A 19,588-nucleotide genomic window follows, 5' to 3' on the forward strand; every position below is an offset into this window, starting at 1 on the left:
GCACATTTTGCGTCAATTGTACTGCATTGACCTTCTTCCTGCCTATAATTTATTTTTTATCTTATATTTACCAATTCCTTTTTAATTGACCCTAACGAAAAGCTACAATTCGTTTATTTTTGGCTTTTAAGTATTTCTTTCTCCTCACATTTAATCTTGTAACTACAGGTAAATGCAATCGTATATACTACATTTCAAAACAATTTTGAACAAAGGGCAAATTCGGGAAAGACACCTTTTTGGTTTGACTCAAACTGACTTTTGATTGGTTAATTATTGTCACATGTCCGGGAGTGGTCAATGGCTGCTTCGTGCCAGAATAGGTGAGTACAGCTCCGCTAATCTTTTTAATTGTTTGGTCTGTACATATATTTATCTCAACTTTATGGATTATAAAATCACATGGGAATATCTGTGTGTAATAATTTTATTGTGGTAGAACATTATATGTGTATTTGACTCACAACAGTCATGACGCGCTTTGTGAAGCTGATCATGGCGCAGATCAGAGACTCCATAAACGTGGACACACACGAATCTTTGAATTTTGAGGAAAGTAATCCAAACCAAATATTTTTTTTCTCGAGGAGGGAATGCATTTATTTACATGTATTTGTTTACGTAGAAAAATCACCCTACCATTGAGTATGGCCTCCCCATTTGTGTTGTAGGTGAGCAAAAATCAATCCCATAAGTCATTACATACAGAAAAACACTTGCATTCACACCTATAGACATTTTGGAGTCTTTAATAAGCATAACGTATTTTGGGAAGTATGAAAGCAACATAGAAACGCCACCGAGATTCAAACCCAGAACCTCTTGACTGCTCACCGAAAAAAAAAAATGCAATAAAGATAAATATAGTCACATCCAATTAAAAAATCCACAGCAGCACACGCTCTTGTCCTCCCCCACACACTGTAGATTCTTAATTAAATGCTCTCTCGAATGTTGAATTGAAAACAGTGAGCTAATAAGAATGGTTATAGGCAAGATCATTTTGGAAGGAGAAGTGGGTGCAGTTCTACTGTTGTGTATTGCATGGATGTTTTTCTTTACATTCATGATTCCAATTTATTTGAAAAAATGAACATATGTAATCTGATGTTTTGAAGTTAATATTCTTTTGCTTTTACAGTGAGAAATAAGACCGGTCCTCACCTGCCCTGGCTGGGAATGGTTTCTCCCACTATCCTGCAAGCCTTCCCTGAATGAGTCATCCAGCCAAGCGCTCATTGGACGGGAGCGCGCCGTCCCGAGGGATTGCCTTGCAGTAACGGCGGCGGCGGCGGCGGCAGCAGCAGCGGCAGCAGGAGCAGCGGCGGAGCGGCCTTGCTTCCATTCACAGAAACATTGGTATGCCAACCTGCTATTTCATTCACAGCCAGGACTATGAACATTGCCTTTTGTCCCTTCCAGTCCTCTTTCTTTTTTTGCTCTTAAATTAGACCCCCCCCCTCCCTTTTGTTTCAGAGGGGAGAAGGCTTTTTTTTTTTTTTTTCTGCCTTCTATATTTGCCATGTTGGGGAGGGAGACTGCAGTGCGAAATGCAGCAGAGTGAGCGAGAGCCGAAGCTGCTCATGAATGAGCGTCACTCTCTCCCGTTCTAGAAGGCGAGAGGACATTTTTTACATGAATGGTCTGTGTTTGTGTATGCGCGCTTCCTTTCCTGCTGCCACGGTGAGCGCAGATGCTTCATCATCACCGGCAGTGGTGCGGCGGAGACTGTCCTTTGCGCTATTTTTTTTTTCTCTCCCTCTCTTCATTGACTCATCCTCGTGTTGAGGAAAATGACGTCCATAGCGGATTTATTTGGGTTGTATCACCCTCATCGCTGTAGTTGCCTTGTTTGAGCTCCTAGCGCTCAATTTCAGATTTAAGATTATGATGGGGATCCACGTTTGATTTTAGTGATGGATTTTTTTAAGTGTTGACGAATGTAGTTTAGTCCAATTATGTTCTTTTTAATTGCGTTTTATGTACGTCTACTGAAGTGAGTGTTTTATTAGCTGGAAAGCAGTTTAACTATCACCTCACAAGAAATATTTTTTTAAAATACAATATTTCATGATATTGCACAATTACGTTTTAGAAGGAATTCAGACAATTCCCAATAGATGATCAAGCTACCTCACGTTATTCCATCCACATATAGATGTTTGGAAAAATAAATTGTTAACTAAATTGAAACTTGAGTACATTATAAACAGCTGGAGGATTTTACTAACAGATTGTTTCTAGAGTGCTGTAAGTGGGAGATTTTTTTTCCTCCCTCTGTGCCTCCCTCCCTCCCTCCCTCCCTCCAACAGGAAGTGATTTGCAGTGTTCAGCAAGCCTTTTGTTGAGAAGGTTTTCTCACATCAGTGAGTCATGCTCCAGCTCTGAGCCGGCAGCAGCTAGGCAGGCAGGAAGGCAGCAGCCAGCCAGTGCCATTCTGTCATCGTCACCTTCGCTGCAATTTGTGGATTTTTGCTTATTTTTTGGGAGCCTGAGAAATCGTTGTTGGAAGCAGCAGCGGCAGCTGAAGCATCACCAGTGGAAACCACCAGAAACAGCAACCTCTCCATCCTCCTCTGCTTCGTTTCCATGGATTTCCGCCGTGTTTTTCTCTCTTGACTGCATTGAAGCGCCGGATTTTACCAATCGGGAAATCGAGAGAGGTGGCCTGCCGTTGCTCCGAAACGTTTGCCACCAGCGCCACCGTCGCCACGTCTGCTGCTGCTGCCATGTTACAGGAGAGGGTAATCATCGCGGCAAGGAGGCGGGCGGTGCGTGTCGCTTGAGGCGCCGTGAGAGAGAAGAGGCGAAGGGTATGCTTCACCGCACCAAATACAACCGCTTCAGGAATGAGTCGGTGACGTCCGTCGATGACATCGTCCACGGCCTGTCCATGAACCCCAAGGTGTCGGCCAGCCCCGAGACGCCTTACGCTCCCCCGGCTGACGACCAGCCCCCGGCCGCTCCGGGCGGCGGCGCCGCCGCCGGCCACGACCACTCGGACGATGGCGGTACGCCCCTGTGCACCCTCATCAACAAGGTGTCCAACCTGAAGTTCAGCAACTCCAGCAGCTTGCTCGGCATCAAGGGGCTGCCCTCAGCAGTCAAGGACCTGGCAGTGGCCAAGCTGCAGGGTGGCGGCGCTTCGGTGACGAGCCCCGGCGTGGCGGCCGTAGGGGCGGCGGCCTGCCTGCCAACGCTGGAGACTGCCACCGGCATGAGCAAGAAGAGCAGACCGGACGAGCTTCTACCCGCCGGCGAGGACTGGAACCCCGGCTGCGGTGGACCGGTGGGCAAACCTTTCAGAGGGTGGCTGCACTCCAGTGAGAAGATCTCCGGACCAGGAGTGACATACATTGTTAAGGTAGGTAGGTGGTGAATGTTGCTCATCCATTTTCGGGCATGTTTGGCTGCTGAATATGAGGTGAAAAGCAGACTACACCCCGGATTGCTCACCAGTCATGACAAAAAGACAAAATTCACCCTCAAATCCATCCATTCTCTATTTTGCCAGTCAGGTTTTGGTTTGCATGGCTAACAGGAGCTGAAATGGCAAAATAGAACATGATACAATATTTTTTCTAAAAAAGGGGCAAACATGACACAATAGTGTCAAATTAACTGAGAAAGAAAACCCATATTTTATGTGAATATGATGATACCACACCTAATAATGATCAATAACTGTTACAGATATATAGTTTGGATGTATAGTATTGGAAGAAATACATCACGGGCCTAAATTGTAGCCATTCAGTGGCAAAGCTTCACGAAGCACTACATTTCTAATGTGCCTGGTTGACTCATCATCAGCCACCATATCAGGAAAGCCTCTTGTAGAAGGTCATCTGTGGGTGATAGCTTCGCCCTCTGTGTAGTGCTTTCGTAACCATGCCGACATCTTTATTCCCCCGTGTGCTGTGGCAGTATTAGCTGAACAGCAGGGGTGAGGGGGGAAGAAAAAAAAAAAAGATGCAGCGGCAAGCATACATCATTTGGAAGAAGCACACGTTGGCGCTGAGCTACGAATGTCATCATGCCGCCAATGAGTCACCGGCGGGACTGATGATGCCGATGTGTGAAGTGAATGCAAAATGGTCTTTCTTTTTTTTTTTCTTTTTTTAAAATAGAAATGTTTTTTCTTATTTGAACAGGCAGCATAAGAGAACAAGTGACAAGTTGTCACACAAAGTGTCCGTGTGCTGCGCCGCGTTAACCGTATTAAGGCCAGTCAGCGTCAATAAATGCGTCTACCATTTTGGACTTTGGGTCCTGTGAGTTTAACGTCGCTTCAAATTAGCATCACATGGTTGCCCCTTTCACCCATCATGTGCCATTAGTCCCAATGGACATTGATCTCCTTCACAACATGCACGTCAATGAATTATGGCAGACTTTCACAGCTCAGTACCCCAAATCAGGCTCGAACTTTAGAAAATACATCACGACTAGTCCTGTCATGCGCATATGGCAGATTATTTATTCTTTTAGTTGATCATAAAATTGGCCTCCGTCGTGTGATACCTCGAAATAAGTTGATACGATACCTGGTATTTTTATTATTGTTATATTATACCCATTTGTAAATTTGGAAAAAACCGCTTTTATTAGTAGTAATTGATCATTTCAGTTTATGTAGATGAACAAAAATATTTTATTTTGTTTAACAAAATAGACGTGCCGACAAGCACACTTAAAACATATCCTCTTGCCGCCAATTCCTTAATGATCTTGTTTCCTTAGCTTTTGGCGAGGATAATGGCTAAATGAAGCGGCAAGGGGCGGAGGAAATTTTTTTTGTTTTTTTTGTTTACAGACCTGACAATGAATGCAACGCTCATCATCAGCACAAAGTGTTCCCGGCTTGTGCTCTGTGTGAGTAGGTGGCTGCTAATCAAGAGGATCTCATGAGGCGTAGTAACACGGCAAAATTTGCTTTTCTATCGATACTTTGTTCTCCATTTGGGCTGCAACTTTCTCTCAATCGTGGTGTGTTCAATATAAAATGCAGTGGCTCCTCCTATAAAACAACTAAATGAGTCAACTGGGTGTTATTTCTTGTGCTGTGAAACAGTTTTTACATCATTGTTGATGCTTTTGTAATGTCAAGTTTTGCTAACCCCTTTGTGTTACTTCTTTCCAGTATCTGGGTTGCATTGAAGTTCTTCGATCGATGAGATCTTTAGATTTCACCACGCGATCTCAAATAACAAGGTGAGTCTTTAGAGCTTCAACTGTAACGGCTGGACGTTACGAAGCGTCACCGATGATAATGATTGGTTGCAATTAGAACCTTTTCAAGTCCTGCTTTGTTTTCACGCCGTGTCGTGGACGCCTCTATTTATATCGGTGCAACTATTGAACGGCAAATTGACAGTGATTCGCTTTGTGCCATGTCTACTTTTCTGCTTCACTCGCATTGATGTCAGCCAGTAAGGCGGCGCACACGTCGCCTCTCTGCTTTCGATAATGCTCGCAAACATGGAAATTACATTCTCTGTCCTTGAAACTACGTTCTGTGACTTATTGACAATATTGTTGCAAATTTTTAGAATAATATTATTATGATGAGTACTACATAATATTCATGTATTGATACGATTGTCTCTCGAACCCTCCAGGGAGGCTATCAGCTTGGTTTGTGAGGCTGTTCCAGGCCCCAAAAGCGCTCTGCGGAAGCGAAAGGTATGTAGGCGGGGAAAAGGACAGCAAGGGTGGGGTAAGGGTGTTCAGCTTTAAGGAGACGGATGAGGTACACAGTGAAAGGCAAGAAATGAGAGCGTGGGGAAGGAAAAAGGGAGGCAGCAAGGAGGAGGAAGCCAAAAAGTATTGTATGGAGCATATGTGTCAAACTCAAGGCCCGAGGGCCAGATATGTCCCCCACATAATTTTATGTGGCCCGTGAAGACAAATTTTGCCTCGACTTTGTGTCATTACTAATACTACAAATTGTCTTCACTTTAAAAAAAAAAATAGAAACATTGATTGCAATTTTGATCATTATTCGTTTTTTTTTTTTAATATTTGAACAGATTGTCCAAATCTTCTGATTTCAGGCGATTACAAGTAATAGTCTGTTTCCTCTAGTCCTTCATGAAAGCAGACCGATTTATCTTTTATGTTTGATCAAAGACATTTGCAAATATCTACTTTTACTTTGGAAAAAATGATAATAATATAAATAATAGATAATATATAAATATATTTAAACTACACTAATGCAAAAAAAATTGTATCTGATGATTCAATTAATCAGTGGAATAATCAATCAAATAATCGATTCTAAAAAGGTTCGATAGTGACATCCGTGCTTGTGGACGGTAAATAGAAGCAGAAAGGGAGGCCGAGAGCATGGGAGGTAGTCACGTATGCAAATAAAATGTTGGCGGAGGGGAAGAAAAAAAAAACATCATTATATATTCATTTAGAGTCTATTCATAGTATCACTTTTCCTGCGCGTCGTCTTCCTTCCATCCTTCCTGGCCGGAGACGGACAGATAACATGTCCTGTTAACGAGAGCAGGGAAATGATGAGACGCCGTCTGTACGTGTGCGTGTGTGTGTGCACACGCGTGTGGCATGCTGCATTCATTGCACACGGCTCCTCAATGACTCACACAGCACACGCACTTTCTACGCCGACCTGCATTCTGTAGTCCTCGTTCAAATGCCAGCGTAGACAAAAAAAAACGCAACGCTATTTGCTCTATTTCATGTTATTTCACTTCCGTTCACGTTATTTGGGTCGTGGCCGAGAGGAATAACAAGCGCGCCGCAATGATGTCATCTGGAACGCTTTTGGCTAATTTTATCCACCCTTCTTTTCATTCATATCAACAACAGTTCACAGTCGCACGTCATTAGGCACAGCATGTTTTCCCCCCCACCTTCTAATTGTATTTTTATTTTGTGTCAGCCACCATCCAAAGCTCTGTCCAGCATCCTGGGGAAGAGCAATCTGCAGTTTGCCGGCATGTCGATCAACTTGAACATCTCCACCAGTAGCCTCAACCTAATGACGCCGGACTGCAAACAAGTAAGCCGGGAAATCGGTACAAGGCGCTAAGAATTTGGAAAATAGGACGACATTCGTAGTCATTCACCTTGGCTCCTATTGTTTACAAACAATCCAAAAATTCCTACACCTGCTGTGTTTGTTTTATTGTGCAGATCATAGCCAATCATCACATGCAGTCCATCTCCTTCGCATCCGGTGGCGACCCCGTAAGTATCACACACACACACATATGTGTGTCAAAATTGTTACAATACACATCTTAGAACAATTTTGTTCATCTCTCAGGACACAACGGACTTTGTTGCCTATGTGGCAAAAGATCCTGTTAACAGAAGAGGTATGAATTAAGTCCTTTAGCTCTTGTGGTACGCTAATTATTTAATTAGTTAATTCTTGTCTTGGGTTCTACATTAACTGTGTCTCAATAACCCAAGGCTTATTATGTGACTGTTTGGCCCAATCTGACCAGTACAAATATAAAGATGATAAATTTGATGCTAAGATGCTAAATTTGAAAGAATCATATTTGAAACGTATTATAGTGAATATACAGGGCCGGTGCTGGTTCTGGCGATGCCACCGCGACAATGGCTTCATGTCGGATCCTGCTGTTTCTCCCTAGCGTGTCACATCCTGGAGTGTTCGGACGGGCTGGCCCAAGACGTCATCAGCACCATCGGCCAGGCCTTTGACCTTCGCTTCCAGCAGTACATGCAGTGTCCTTCCAGCAAGCCTTCCGCCACACATGACAAGTGAGTAGTACCTTGAGTCTGTTCACACCTCCATCGGGACATGTCATTAAAAGGCAAATATGAAAATTTGGCATCAAATGTGTGTGTAAGAGATACAGGTCAAGTATATTCTAGTATGGGACGGACTGATACAAGTATGTACTTGTGCACAGGGTGCTCAATGTGGAGGAGTTGCCATGGACGGAGGAGGAGGAAGAGTCTGCAGAGCATCCATACTACAACAACATCCCCGGGAAGATGCCGCCCCCCGGAGGCTTCATCGACACGCGGCTGACCAATCAGAACGCAGACGGAAGCCAGGTGCGTTATTTTGGAGAAGCCCAATGGCAGACCAACAGTTCCAAACATAGCAAAATGCAGATCTTCTACATTTAGATGGGCTCAAACTCTGTGGATCAGAACTATTACCAAGGGCGACATTGTGGGGAAAACTGGACAGAGGAGAGAAAGTCTACCTTCATACAACAAGGTAGTCATTATTTTTTCCACATGTATTGTTTTAGCCATGCATTTCTATTTTACCATGTATATCTGTTCCTCTCCAGGTTCCTTGGATATAAGCAGTGAAAGCAAAGGTCCGCCGACAAAAACGGGCGAGATGCCCACGTACATGAACACCCAGCAGATCGACGAGCAGGTCTTGGCGGTGCTGCAGGCCGAGGCGGAGCATGTGACCAAGGGAATGGCAGCCGCGGCATGGGAGAATCCGCTGACGGATCTCTTTGACATGAGTAAGTCCTTCATGGTGGCTCCAAAAAACTCGCAATTTAAAAAAAAATGTTTTGGGTTGTGTAGAACCCTTCGAGGACGCCATCCAGGCGCAGCCGCAAGCTCCCTCGCAGGTGTCAACGCTGCACAAGGCGACGTCAGTGGACAACTCCAGCCCGCTGCTGGCACGCTCCATCGCTTTCCGGGCACAGGAGGAGCTGGAGGGCCAAGCGTGGTACCGCGGCAAGATGAGTCGGCGCGATGCCGAAAAGCTGCTGCATGACGACGGCGACTTCCTGGTGCGCAAGAGCGCCACCAACCCGGGCTCTTACGTGCTCACCGGTATGCACAACGGCATCGCCAAGCACCTGTTGCTGGTGGACCCTGAAGGCACGGTGAGCCTCACCCAAAAAAAAAAAATCATCTAGCCATTTTCTGTTCCACCCTGCGCTGGTTGCTAGGCATTTATTGACAAAACTAAAATCCGTCTTTTTATTTTCAAGGTTCGGACGAAAGATCACGTGTTCGAAAGCATTAGCCACCTGATTGGCCATCACCGTGAGAACAACCTGCCAATCGTGTCAGCCGGGAGCGAACTGTGTCTGCTGCAGCCAGTCGTATGGAAGCAGTAATTGCGCCCCCATGTGGATACGGGAAACTCTGAACTTTCCTTCCTGCGGTCTCAGAAACTTGAAGCGTGAGGGAAGCTGCTAAAAAAAAAGTTTTTAGCCCGGGTGACGCTGAAAAAAACAAAAGAATATTTATTATAGAACTGTTATTTTATCGTGACAACTGAAATGCTATATTTTTGCGAAGACACAGTATAGGACACCCACAATATATTGATTTGGTGTTTCAAACGATATGATACGATACGGTCTTGTAGTTTAGACAAATCAAACCTAGACGAGGTGCGGACCAGAGTATTTTAGAGTGAGAGCTACAAATTTTACGTTTTGTCTGCCAAGCACAACCACATTTCTACTGAGAAACGAAACAAACCCGCCAGAGCCCCAAACTCAAGAGCTATTCATAAAGAAGGAAGATCTGAGTGCGTAAAAAAAAAAAGACCAAAAACTATTTTTTTTCTCTTAATATTTTGTTGTTTTTCAGAGAGGCCCTAATACTCCTCCTTATGTTGTCTCACTGACTTCTAGAAATCGTAAAGTTGACGGCCTTTATCTTTGACTTTTGTGTGCCAACACTGTAAAATAATCCCGCATTAATTCGCACGATTTGGGTTCTTTTGTACGTGTTAGTGATTGGTTTTGGGCTGGGGGGGGGGGCTTTGTTGACATTGTTTTGAACACTACTGTTTTAATGACCACGTAAATAGTACAATCACAGCGACGTCATTTGCTTTGTCACCAAAGACACAGAAGTAAAAGAAGCAGGCCCTCCTCTAGGTGTCAGTAGTCTTTTTTTACTTCGCCTCATTTCCTTACAATAGTAGCAACAACATCATTTCTCAGCCCGTTTATTAATAGCAAATGGATGCGTTCAAGTGCAGTCGAACCAAAATCAGCATGCGTTTTGATCAGTGGGTTTTGATGAGACCGATGCAATGTAATGCCTGTATTTTTGCTGCAAGAGAGCGTGTACAATGCATATTTGTCACATAACACAAACACTCAACAGAATTGAGCGGTGTCGGGGGGGGAACAATCTTGGGCAAGTTTAGCGTAAGAATTTCAGAGAAATCGTCAAAGTTGGCCACTTTATTGATCACTTTTTAATGTATATTTAAATGATTTACATTTGTGTTATTTTAAACAAAAAATAAATACAAATAATATGCAGGTGCATCTCCATAATGTCGAATAATTTGCCATTAAAAACAAATATACAGTGGCTATAAATTGCCTGTTTAAATGTCAGGTTTTTGTGATATGAATTTTTTTTGTCATCTCGAAAACGTGGCATTTAAAGTGTGTTGACTTTGTATCTGCTGTATATGTTTTAGACAAAAATATTAAGAAATAATTGTTTAGGAGGGTTTTGCCCTCTTTTCAAACTTATTAGTTTCCCATTATAGACTGGCCTGTTGTTTTTTCATTCTCTCCTTGTTTTTTTATCCACTCCCATAGAAAGTGTGCAACTTTCAAAAATGCTAATTCTGCAACAGAAAATCTCATTTTTCGTTTTGCTTTCTCAAATCATTTTCAGAGACATGGAAAACAATACAAAGATTTTTTTTTAATAATAATTTATGGTAACTGACCTTGATATTGAAAGAGACGACCTCATCATATTATCAATAATGGAAACTACACTACTTGAAATGGACAGTGACAATTTGAGAGAGGGAAAAATTAAAAGTAAAAATTTACAATAAGAAACTAAAGGTAAATAATAGGAGAACTTTAGCGGGGATTTCTGTTGATGAAAATGTGCCTTTTCTTTGTACAAACTACTGGATGTGTTTTCTTTTTTTTCTTCTTCTTCTTCAAAGTGCAATAGGTGATGTTCAATATGGAGCATGCCTGTTCTCCACTTGTGGACCTCGTGTTTTGGCCCTGCTGCGTATTGCTGCTCGACACCTCCCTCCCTCCCTCACTTGTTATTATTGTTATTATATACCTGGAGTGTAAATTTAATCATTTCCCCCCCCATGCTATACAAGTAGAAACACAAGAGTTGACTATTTTTTGAATGGTAAATGGGGAAAGTGAGAGCAACGAGGACATAAAAACAAAAAGTCCAGATGTTTACAGATTTAATCTTTTGGTTGTATGGGTTTCACATTATTCTGTATGACTGTTGGCAATAAAACCGTGAATGTGTAGAATTTCGGCTTTCTAGTACTATATTTACCTTTTTTCAAACCAGTTCATTTTACTTTAAAATTGCAATTTATGTTGATACAGATTTTATTTAAGTGAATATTTCCTGTACCATTTAATTTCTGCTACTTACGGTTTGTTTTTAATATTGCACGCTTCAATGTTGATAATTTGTTGATTAATAGTACTTTTTATTACTTTTTATAAGTTTTCAATTCTGTTAATAACTGTAAATTTAGTCTGTTTTTATTTACATTAAATGTTTTATTGTATTTATGACCCTATTTAAATACATTATTTTATTCGATTGTATAATATACATTAATTTTATTTGCTCTGGAAATGTTTTCCATTTTTATCAGGCCCCTGACCCCCAATATTGTTTTCATGCACTTTTAATGTAACATCCTTAACCTTGAATATTTTTATTTTGACAGACCACATTGCTAGTGATGTGGAGTTTATTTGGAAGAGGATGACCCTGAGTGCATCACAGGGACAATTCGTGACCTCCGCTGCCCACATGAGGTAACAGCCACAGTTTTACGCTTCACATCCACGTTAAAAAAGATCAAATAAATCATGCCTCTCAAAAGTGTAACTTCATGCTTTTAAAGGTAATTTCAAAGGTAATTTGATTTAATAATATAATAGTTTATCCATCCATTTACTTCCTTCAACAACCAGCAGGTGGCACCCTGGCATCATGTCTTTCATTACTGCAGCTCCTTTCATTCAAGCATGTGATGCTGTTGAGCTGTGCAGTCATAGTTAGTGCAGAAAGAATATAATAAATAGGTTGTGATCGTTTCAAACAATCACGGCAATAATGCTACATTGAGATTATTGGAAGATGCTGACATTGGTTCCTTTAAGTCTTATACATGTAAGACTGCGTTTACACTAGTTCTTAATGTAAGAGAGTCCCATTTAGTGTCTGTATCTGATTTGTGGAAAATGTTGGTTAATGGCAAAAACTTGTTCTGGCCGTGCACACTGCAGTATTTGATTCAGAGCTGATTTGAATCAATCAGCTTTATATCCGCCATTGATCCTGATTTGCATTTGACGTTCTGGGATCATTGTATGTGCTTTTCCCGCTACTTTTCAGTAGACTGTCTATATCTGATCAGTCCTGTTTACACTCCAGTCACATTCGCAACTATCTGATTCCGAATCTGATAAGGCCTGATTCAGGTCTGAGGTTCTGACATGCATACATGCATTTTCCTACTTCTGTTAGGTAAAACTGTTTATACTGCAATCAAATGATTTGAATTCCCCTGGATTCTAAACCTAATTCTGATTGGATCAGAGAATGTCAGAGTCTGGTTGTTTTTTTTCTGAAGATAGAAATTGGAATTGAGTCTCTTTAAGCAAGTAGTGTGTATCATAAGATATTTTCTATTGCAGTGGCCCAGAACCTCTTCTGGACTTTTTCCAAAGGTCCCATTTCTGGACGTTGCATTGTTTATCCTGATTTGGATAGGATGTGCCTCACAGTCAATGTGTCTTTTAAGGAATTGAACGTTGTAGTCACTTAGTGGGTCAAATCCAGAGGTCACGGTGTCACGACCGCCCTTGCCTGGCCTCTCACTCGTTCCCGTCATTCTGGAGGAAGTTGTCAGCATCAGCACCACTCGGCCCCGCAACCACCGACATCTTCCCGAGTTCAGAGTCCGCCTCCACGTCCGGCCCCGCCTGCCTGCTGCCTTGCTGGTTGTGGTTGTTCTGGCTACTCCACGACTTGCTCCGGCTCCGACTAGCCTCCAGACATTGCCTGTTCACACTGCCCGGCGTCGACGTTTTGCCACGATAGCAAAGACAGCAAGCCAAGCCCAGGAAGGCCCGTCTCATCTCGCGGCTGGCCAGCGTGTATATGACGGGATTCATGGCCGAATTGAGCACGGCCAACCCGATGAACCAGTCGGCCTTGTAAAGGATGGGGCAGCGTCGACGCTGCTCGCAGGCCACGTCCACCAGGAGCAGCACAAAAATGGGCGTCCAGCAGGCGATGAAGACCCCCACCACGATAATGACGGTACGTAGCAGCGACATGGCGTGCTCTGAATTGCTATGCTTGCTCACTTTGCGGCTACTGGACTTAACCAAGATGTAGATGCGTCCGTAAAGCACCGACATGGCCAGGAGCAGCACCATGAAGACGGTGATGCAGAAAGCTACGTACTTCTTGGAATACAGCGGCAGAACGGTGGAGCAGTCGGGGAGGTCGCCCAGGCAGTTCCATCCCAGGATGGGAAGCGCCCCAAAGGAGATGGCGATCAACCAGCACGTGCCGATGAGAAGGAAGACCCTGTAGTTCTTGTTGGAATCATAAGGCCTCATTTTGATCATGGTCAGGTGGCGCTCGATGGCGATGGCCAGAAGGCTGAAGATGGAAGCGCCCAAAGCCACGAACATGCTGCCCTCGCGCACAAACCAAAGGGCGGGTGACAGGTGCAAAGTCCTGTCGCCGGACAGGAGCAGGTTGACCAGGTACGCCACGCCGGCAAGCATGTCGCACAGCGCCAGGTTGCCGATGAAGTAGTACATGCGGTTGTGGAAGCGGTGGTTCCGCCAGATGGCCACCAACACCGTCAGGTTCTCCAGCACGATGAAGCCGCACACCACCAGGAACAGGAGCGTCTTAGTGTCCGGGGTGCCCACGCCGGCATTGGCGTCCACGCTGGGCCGGTGGTCCAGCTTGCCCGTGTAGTTGTAGTGCAGGTAGATGCGAGGATCAATCATTTTGAAGTCCGAGGGGTCTGTTGCTTGTTCCTCTACGGGGAGGACACGCCAAAAGAAGTGATGCTTCTACTCGGATGCCTTTTTCCACTTCCTGTTTGCTCAATGCATGCAGCAAGCTTTGAAGGCTTGGCGTATGGCCGCGCAAGAGTGTAAATGAAAAACAGACACATGGAGTCGAGCAGACTTACCAGGAGAACTTTGGAGGATTCAGTCGATCCAAATATGAAGTGCAATCATGTCATTTAGCTTCAGTTCCACTTCCTGCAAATCAGAGTCCCCATAGACAAACTTCCCCAAGCTCCTCTTGCTCCGCACCGCGCACACCATCGTCAGCCTCTATTTTTTTCCCTCCTCCAAACTCAAGAGTTGACGTCGGCAGACTGGAAGTCACACCCATCTTCCCTGTGCCCTCCCTTCCTTATCCCCCACTTATCTCCTCCCTCCTCCTCCTTTAGTGCATACATTGTGGTTTGCTTTCATTCATCTTGTACTTACCCTCATATTCTGTCTACCATCAATTGCATGTTTTTTTATATCTGTATCTCCACCAAATGCCTAATAGTCCTTAACCATCCATCCATCCATCCATCCATCCATCCATCCATCCATCCATCCATCCATCCATCCATCCATCCATCCATCCATCCATCCATCCATCCATCCATCCATCCATCCATCCATCCATCCATCCAATCAATCGTCTTTTCTTTAAGAGATGCGCAGATCCGTCCAGCCAGGTCATGTGACACCTTGTTTTTGCTCCTCAGCACTCTTGATGACTGGATGGCCGCTCCTCTTTCCAACAAGATGGACCAACCTCTACTCATGTAAGTCTCAAGGATTTATAACTTTTCCTTTGTGCTCCACTATGTTTATCTTTATTTTTTGCTCGGAGCGATCCTGTGACACGAATGACATCCTGGACACAGACACTCCTACACAAACCGGGCTACTGGCATACTACTGACTGCCTTTGAGGAGAGACATTTTCAGGGAAGGGGCGGGGTAGAGGGCAAGCTCATCCTTTGTTTCTGGTCGTCTTGACCTGACCTCATGTCCAGGAAGGATGGGCAGGACCACAGTCCGTGATGATAAATATGATGATTCTGATGACGTGATGTAAGAAGGGAGACAAAAAGTAAAAACATCGACCGGGTTTTACAAATAATTAAATATAATATAATTATAATATAATTAATATTATTAATAAAATAATATAATAATTTTTATAATATTGCAAATGTACATACACATGTACACATGACATCTCTAGGGCTGCTACTTAACAAGAATCTTTAGAGAACCTTCAGTTTGATGTAGGGCCTTGGTGGGGGTTGGCCCAGCACTGTTGTAATTCAGTGGCATGTTCTAACAGTTTCCCAAAACAAAGCCCAGTTTTTCCCCTCATGTGAGAGCCAATCATGGAATACTTGAATGTGGTTATGAACCAAGAAGAATGTTTGTATGTGCCATTAGCATTGTTAAGCACTCAGAGGACGAATCTGGTAGCTATCATGGAGCTGGATTAACGGCCATGGTTGGGGAAAAATCCAGAGGCTTTTTCAGCAAAAAATACAGCGGTGTGCGGGGCGCGCATCTGCATTTATATCAACGACGTTCCAAGAATGAAACCATCATCAAGCAGGAAGCCATAATGTGTGGTTGTGTGTATTCATAGACTACCACAGAAGAAGAAGATGGGTGGAGGGTTGTACTGTTTTTTTTTTTCCAGCGGGACCACCTTCACTAAAGCGCTAGCATCTTGGGTTTGGGCTTGTCATCTTCTTCAGCAATTAGAGCGTCACCGCTTGCATCGTTGCTGTCTGTCTCGCGCGTTTGATTCCCATCATACGCCAAAGCTATTTGATGTCGCCCTACAAAGCCACAACCCCCTCATTATGAGAGCAGCACAGCCTGGCTAGGCCTCGCTTTGCCGCGACCTCACAGCTGGGAAAACCATTCCCGGACTTTTCCACTCCTCAGCTGCAGCCAGAACTTGATATGGTGTGTGTTGGAGTTTATTTGAGTTGCACAACCGCACTGCACAGCCGGCCGGCGCTGTTGCAGGAGCTGCTCTTCACAACAGTGCTTGACTTACAAGAGGCAACTCAATCATTTGAGCATTTGGATGGAGGGAGGGACGGACATGGATTTTAGAATTCATATGAAATTAGAAAAATGGTCTCTATTTGAACCAGGTATAGATTATCTGCTTTTACATGTTTAAACTCCTGATTTTTTTTTTACTAATTTATACTTTATATACATTATATACTATGACATACATTCACTATGGGTTGTTCTCAGAAATCATGGTTCAGAAGTGTGACATGTGAGGCCAAAAGTGAACTTGTGCAAAATCAGTTAAAAATGGTATATGCTTTAAATTAGCCCTTCATGCCTTTTGCTATGAATAAATAAAAGTAGTTCACTCAGAACTTCGCAGGAAATTGCTGAATGTTGTGGTCTACTCTGTGTAACTGTTGTCACACGGACACCACACAGCATATATATTATTATAAAAATATTTACTACTTGTCATTTCTGCTTTTGAAAATGGGAACAAATGAGAAATGGAGTGGATAGTTTTCCACCATATAGCTTCCGCTTTTACGTGGCTGCATGAAAAAAAGCTAATATTTGCACATGTCAATTTATTGCCAAATGATGGGATGAGCCAATGGGCATGGAAAAATATCTTGGCCCTCACCTCAAAGGCACGAGCATAGAGTATACTTGGATATGAATTATTCAAATGGCGTAAAAAAGCGCATCCCCACATACAATATATATATATAGATAGATATAGTAGAAGTTTTATGAAGACATCCATAATTGATTCTAATGCAGCCGTGGAAAGTGAGCACAGCCGGATAAGGAGGAGATAAGGACCTTGGTCTTTAGTGCAATGAGCGCATTGTGTAATGTGTTTGTACAGAAGTGGTTTAAGGGGGGGGCGTGGGGGGGATGTTAGTCCAGTTTAACCCGTCATTAGAGCAAGAGCGTGGCATCGAAGGGGGGGCAGTAGGCACCTTCATGTGCAATTACACCCAAAGACCGTGCCTTTAATTTCACCCTGCGCATATTTTTTGCACGGCGGTCCCCCAGTGAGTGAATGAGTGAGACGGAGAGTCCCCTCCTTTGCCGTGTGGCTTTGCGGTCGTCATATTTTGGGCCAAGGCAGTTGGGGCCCCTCGAACGTTGCAAAGGGTTAGTTTGTGCAGTGTGTTTGCAAAGTCCACTTTTGTAAAAGCTGGGCTTTTCTAGATAAATGTTACTGACGTGAAATGGGAGGACGAAGGCAAATTAGGCAACTCAGCTGTTTTTCGCCTTGTGATGTCGCATCTAAATGTAAATCTCTGTTGCTATAAAGACTTTAGAAGAAGACTGTGTGTGAAAGTAAGATGAAACCAATGCAGTTTTTTACCAGAGGATTAATGTAATTACAGAAGAGGTTTGACTTGATGCAGCTGGCCTGGACATTTTATTTTATCTTTAATGCGGTTATGGCATCTTTTTTAATGATTCATGACTTTTGTGTTTTGGAGAAAGTTTCCAAACCAAACAGTCCTTTGAAAAAGTAATTTGTCATTCGGATGAAAGATACTTTCTGAAATTGTACTCCGACATACAGGATGTCGTGGAGTCTTCATCTGATAAGTTGCGTTAGCTTGTAATAGTTTGCTTTTCTTATGCTTGACTGCAACTACAGATGCTTAGCGTGTGTGTTTGTGTTTGCGAGCGCACTTATTATCAGGCTTCAATGCCTTTCTCCTTTCGATCCATTAGCGCTAGTCGTATCGACATCAAGTCGCCGCTGCCATCCATCTTTAAAATGGACGCATGTCCAAGCACAGGTCAAAGTTTACTCACAGCTATAGTTGACATGACGAAGACTCCTTCTATCTTAACTGAATTTTTATTCCATTATCATGATAACCATGACTTAAATGCTTAGAAGATATATGCTCCTGTCCATTTCTTTTTGATATAGTTCTTGTTTACGTCAAAAAGAATGAATGGTTCCGATAGCATTTAGCATGTTACTTAGCTGAACTTCTGAACCTGTCGCTAGTGCTTAAAAAATGCATGTGGCCATTTTCATGTGCTCCATTGACATACCCTGTGGGATCTGAGCACCTTAGCGGATAAATTCGACATATCTTTTTGTGTTGTCATGGCTCAGAGCTGACAGACTGAAACACAATCCGTTCACTTCCTGTTTGCTTTGGAATCAATAAAGGTGCTTGTCAATTATCCAGGAAATTACTCAGATGCAGCGTAAGGGAGCTGGAAACCATTGTAACTTGATTAAACACAAAGAGGCGGCCGATCATGAGGCTATTAACGGGTTAGTCCTAAGATTTTGGCCCTCTTAAAACTAACATAATTTTTGTATGCATATGTATATAGTTTATATATCTATATAGTTTTTTTTAATCAGTTATATCATTTCATGGCCTCACAGGGTGTCCGGAGTTTGTCTTCGGTGATCGCCTAGCGACTTGACGCCAGAGAATAACACACAAGATAACACATTGATTGAACAGTCTACATTTTTATTGCGTCTACTCTTTGTTTTGTGCAATATACTGTAGCTTTACTGGAAGCGATTATGGATTAATGCCAGTGATTGTGTCTATGAAAAAAAGGGCACTCTCTGGTAGAGAGGACTTAATGGTATTCTTGGGGCTACTTTATTAACAATAATTGAGTTTAAAATGGGGCTTATGTCAGCGTTAGTGTAAATTTGATGTTTGTATTTATATAATTACTTTAATCATTTTTATTTAATTTTATTTAACGTATTTTCATTTATTATTTATCTAACTAATTTTTATTTTAATGTCATTTGTATTTAGTAGGATGGTATTTTCATATTTTGTTCTTTTAATGGATTGTCAGCTGAATTAGTGGAATTTATGTTTATTGATATTTGAGTTCGTTATATTTGTCGTGAGGAGAGCATTTTAGTTTCTTAAAATCCTTATTTTATATTTAAAGTTAGCGCCATTAAACATTTACACAGACCATTAAATACAGTAATTAAACAAGGTCAAGAAATGTAAATTACAGTGTTCAGTATAGTTATTAGCAATTATTTTGCAATGTAAATAAATAGTGGTCTTGTATTTATTCATATTTAAGTATCAAAACTGGTGAAATCTCTGCTATATTGAAGATGTAAGAATGAAGTGTCCCGTGCGTGCGTGTGCGCGTACGTGTTGTTGCATGTTATGTTGGTGCACATCCTCGTAGGAAGTTGAAGGGAACAATGCTCTTCAACGCTCTTTTTAAGGACCTCCAGCAGGAAACAATTTCTAAACAAAAGGCCTAGAAAAACAAGACCAAAAGTACACTAGCAACTTTCCAACATAATCACAGTAAAGCAAAAACTCGACTGGCAGTATTAAGCAAGCATGGGCGCAATATTGTAACTCTCTTGCGCCACCGTGAGGCGTAAATACTCATTAAATCTGAAGGGCGTGGAAAATGGTAACCATAATATAAAAACAATGGAAAGATAAAACCGCTACATATCATTAAACGTCTTCATTCTACTATTTCAGAGTTTTAAA

The 19,588-nt window shown here is 42.7% G+C and overlaps 2 protein-coding genes across 2 annotated transcripts; one reads left to right on the forward strand and one right to left on the reverse strand.

Moving 5' to 3' along the window:
* Positions 1–292: 292 nt before the first annotated feature.
* On the forward strand, positions 293–11,263 carry shc3 (SHC (Src homology 2 domain containing) transforming protein 3). Its single transcript, XM_037265456.1, has 13 exons — positions 293–323; positions 1,142–3,364; positions 5,144–5,214; positions 5,622–5,685; positions 6,917–7,036; positions 7,171–7,224; positions 7,304–7,355; positions 7,641–7,770; positions 7,923–8,070; positions 8,146–8,239; positions 8,316–8,501; positions 8,566–8,873; positions 8,982–11,263. Exons 2-13 carry the CDS (start codon positions 2,816–2,818, stop codon positions 9,108–9,110), a joined length of 1,905 nt encoding a protein of 634 aa, XP_037121351.1. The 5' UTR covers positions 293–323; positions 1,142–2,815; the 3' UTR covers positions 9,111–11,263.
* On the reverse strand, positions 10,920–14,354 carry LOC119131218 (sphingosine 1-phosphate receptor 3). Its single transcript, XM_037265461.1, has 2 exons — positions 14,198–14,354; positions 10,920–14,041 (listed from the first exon to the last, which is right to left on the reverse strand). Exon 2 carries the CDS (start codon positions 14,007–14,009, stop codon positions 12,855–12,857), a length of 1,155 nt encoding a protein of 384 aa, XP_037121356.1. The 5' UTR covers positions 14,010–14,041; positions 14,198–14,354; the 3' UTR covers positions 10,920–12,854.
* Positions 14,355–19,588: the final 5,234 nt, after the last annotated feature.

Source organism: Syngnathus acus, chromosome 12, assembly GCF_901709675.1.
Source record: "Syngnathus acus chromosome 12, fSynAcu1.2, whole genome shotgun sequence".
NCBI classification, from domain to species: domain Eukaryota; kingdom Metazoa; phylum Chordata; class Actinopteri; order Syngnathiformes; family Syngnathidae; genus Syngnathus; species Syngnathus acus.

Coding starts and splice junctions, on each gene's coding strand:
- shc3 (XM_037265456.1), top strand. CDS start 2,816: ATGCTTCACCGCACCAAATACAACCGCTTCAGGAATGAGTCGGTGACG. Junction 5,215..5,621: donor ACGCGATCTCAAATAACAAG/GTGAGTCTTTAG, acceptor CGAACCCTCCAG/GGAGGCTATCAGCTTGGTTT. Junction 7,037..7,170: donor TGACGCCGGACTGCAAACAA/GTAAGCCGGGAA, acceptor TTTATTGTGCAG/ATCATAGCCAATCATCACAT.
- LOC119131218 (XM_037265461.1), bottom strand. CDS start 14,009: ATGATTGATCCTCGCATCTACCTGCACTACAACTACACGGGCAAGCTG.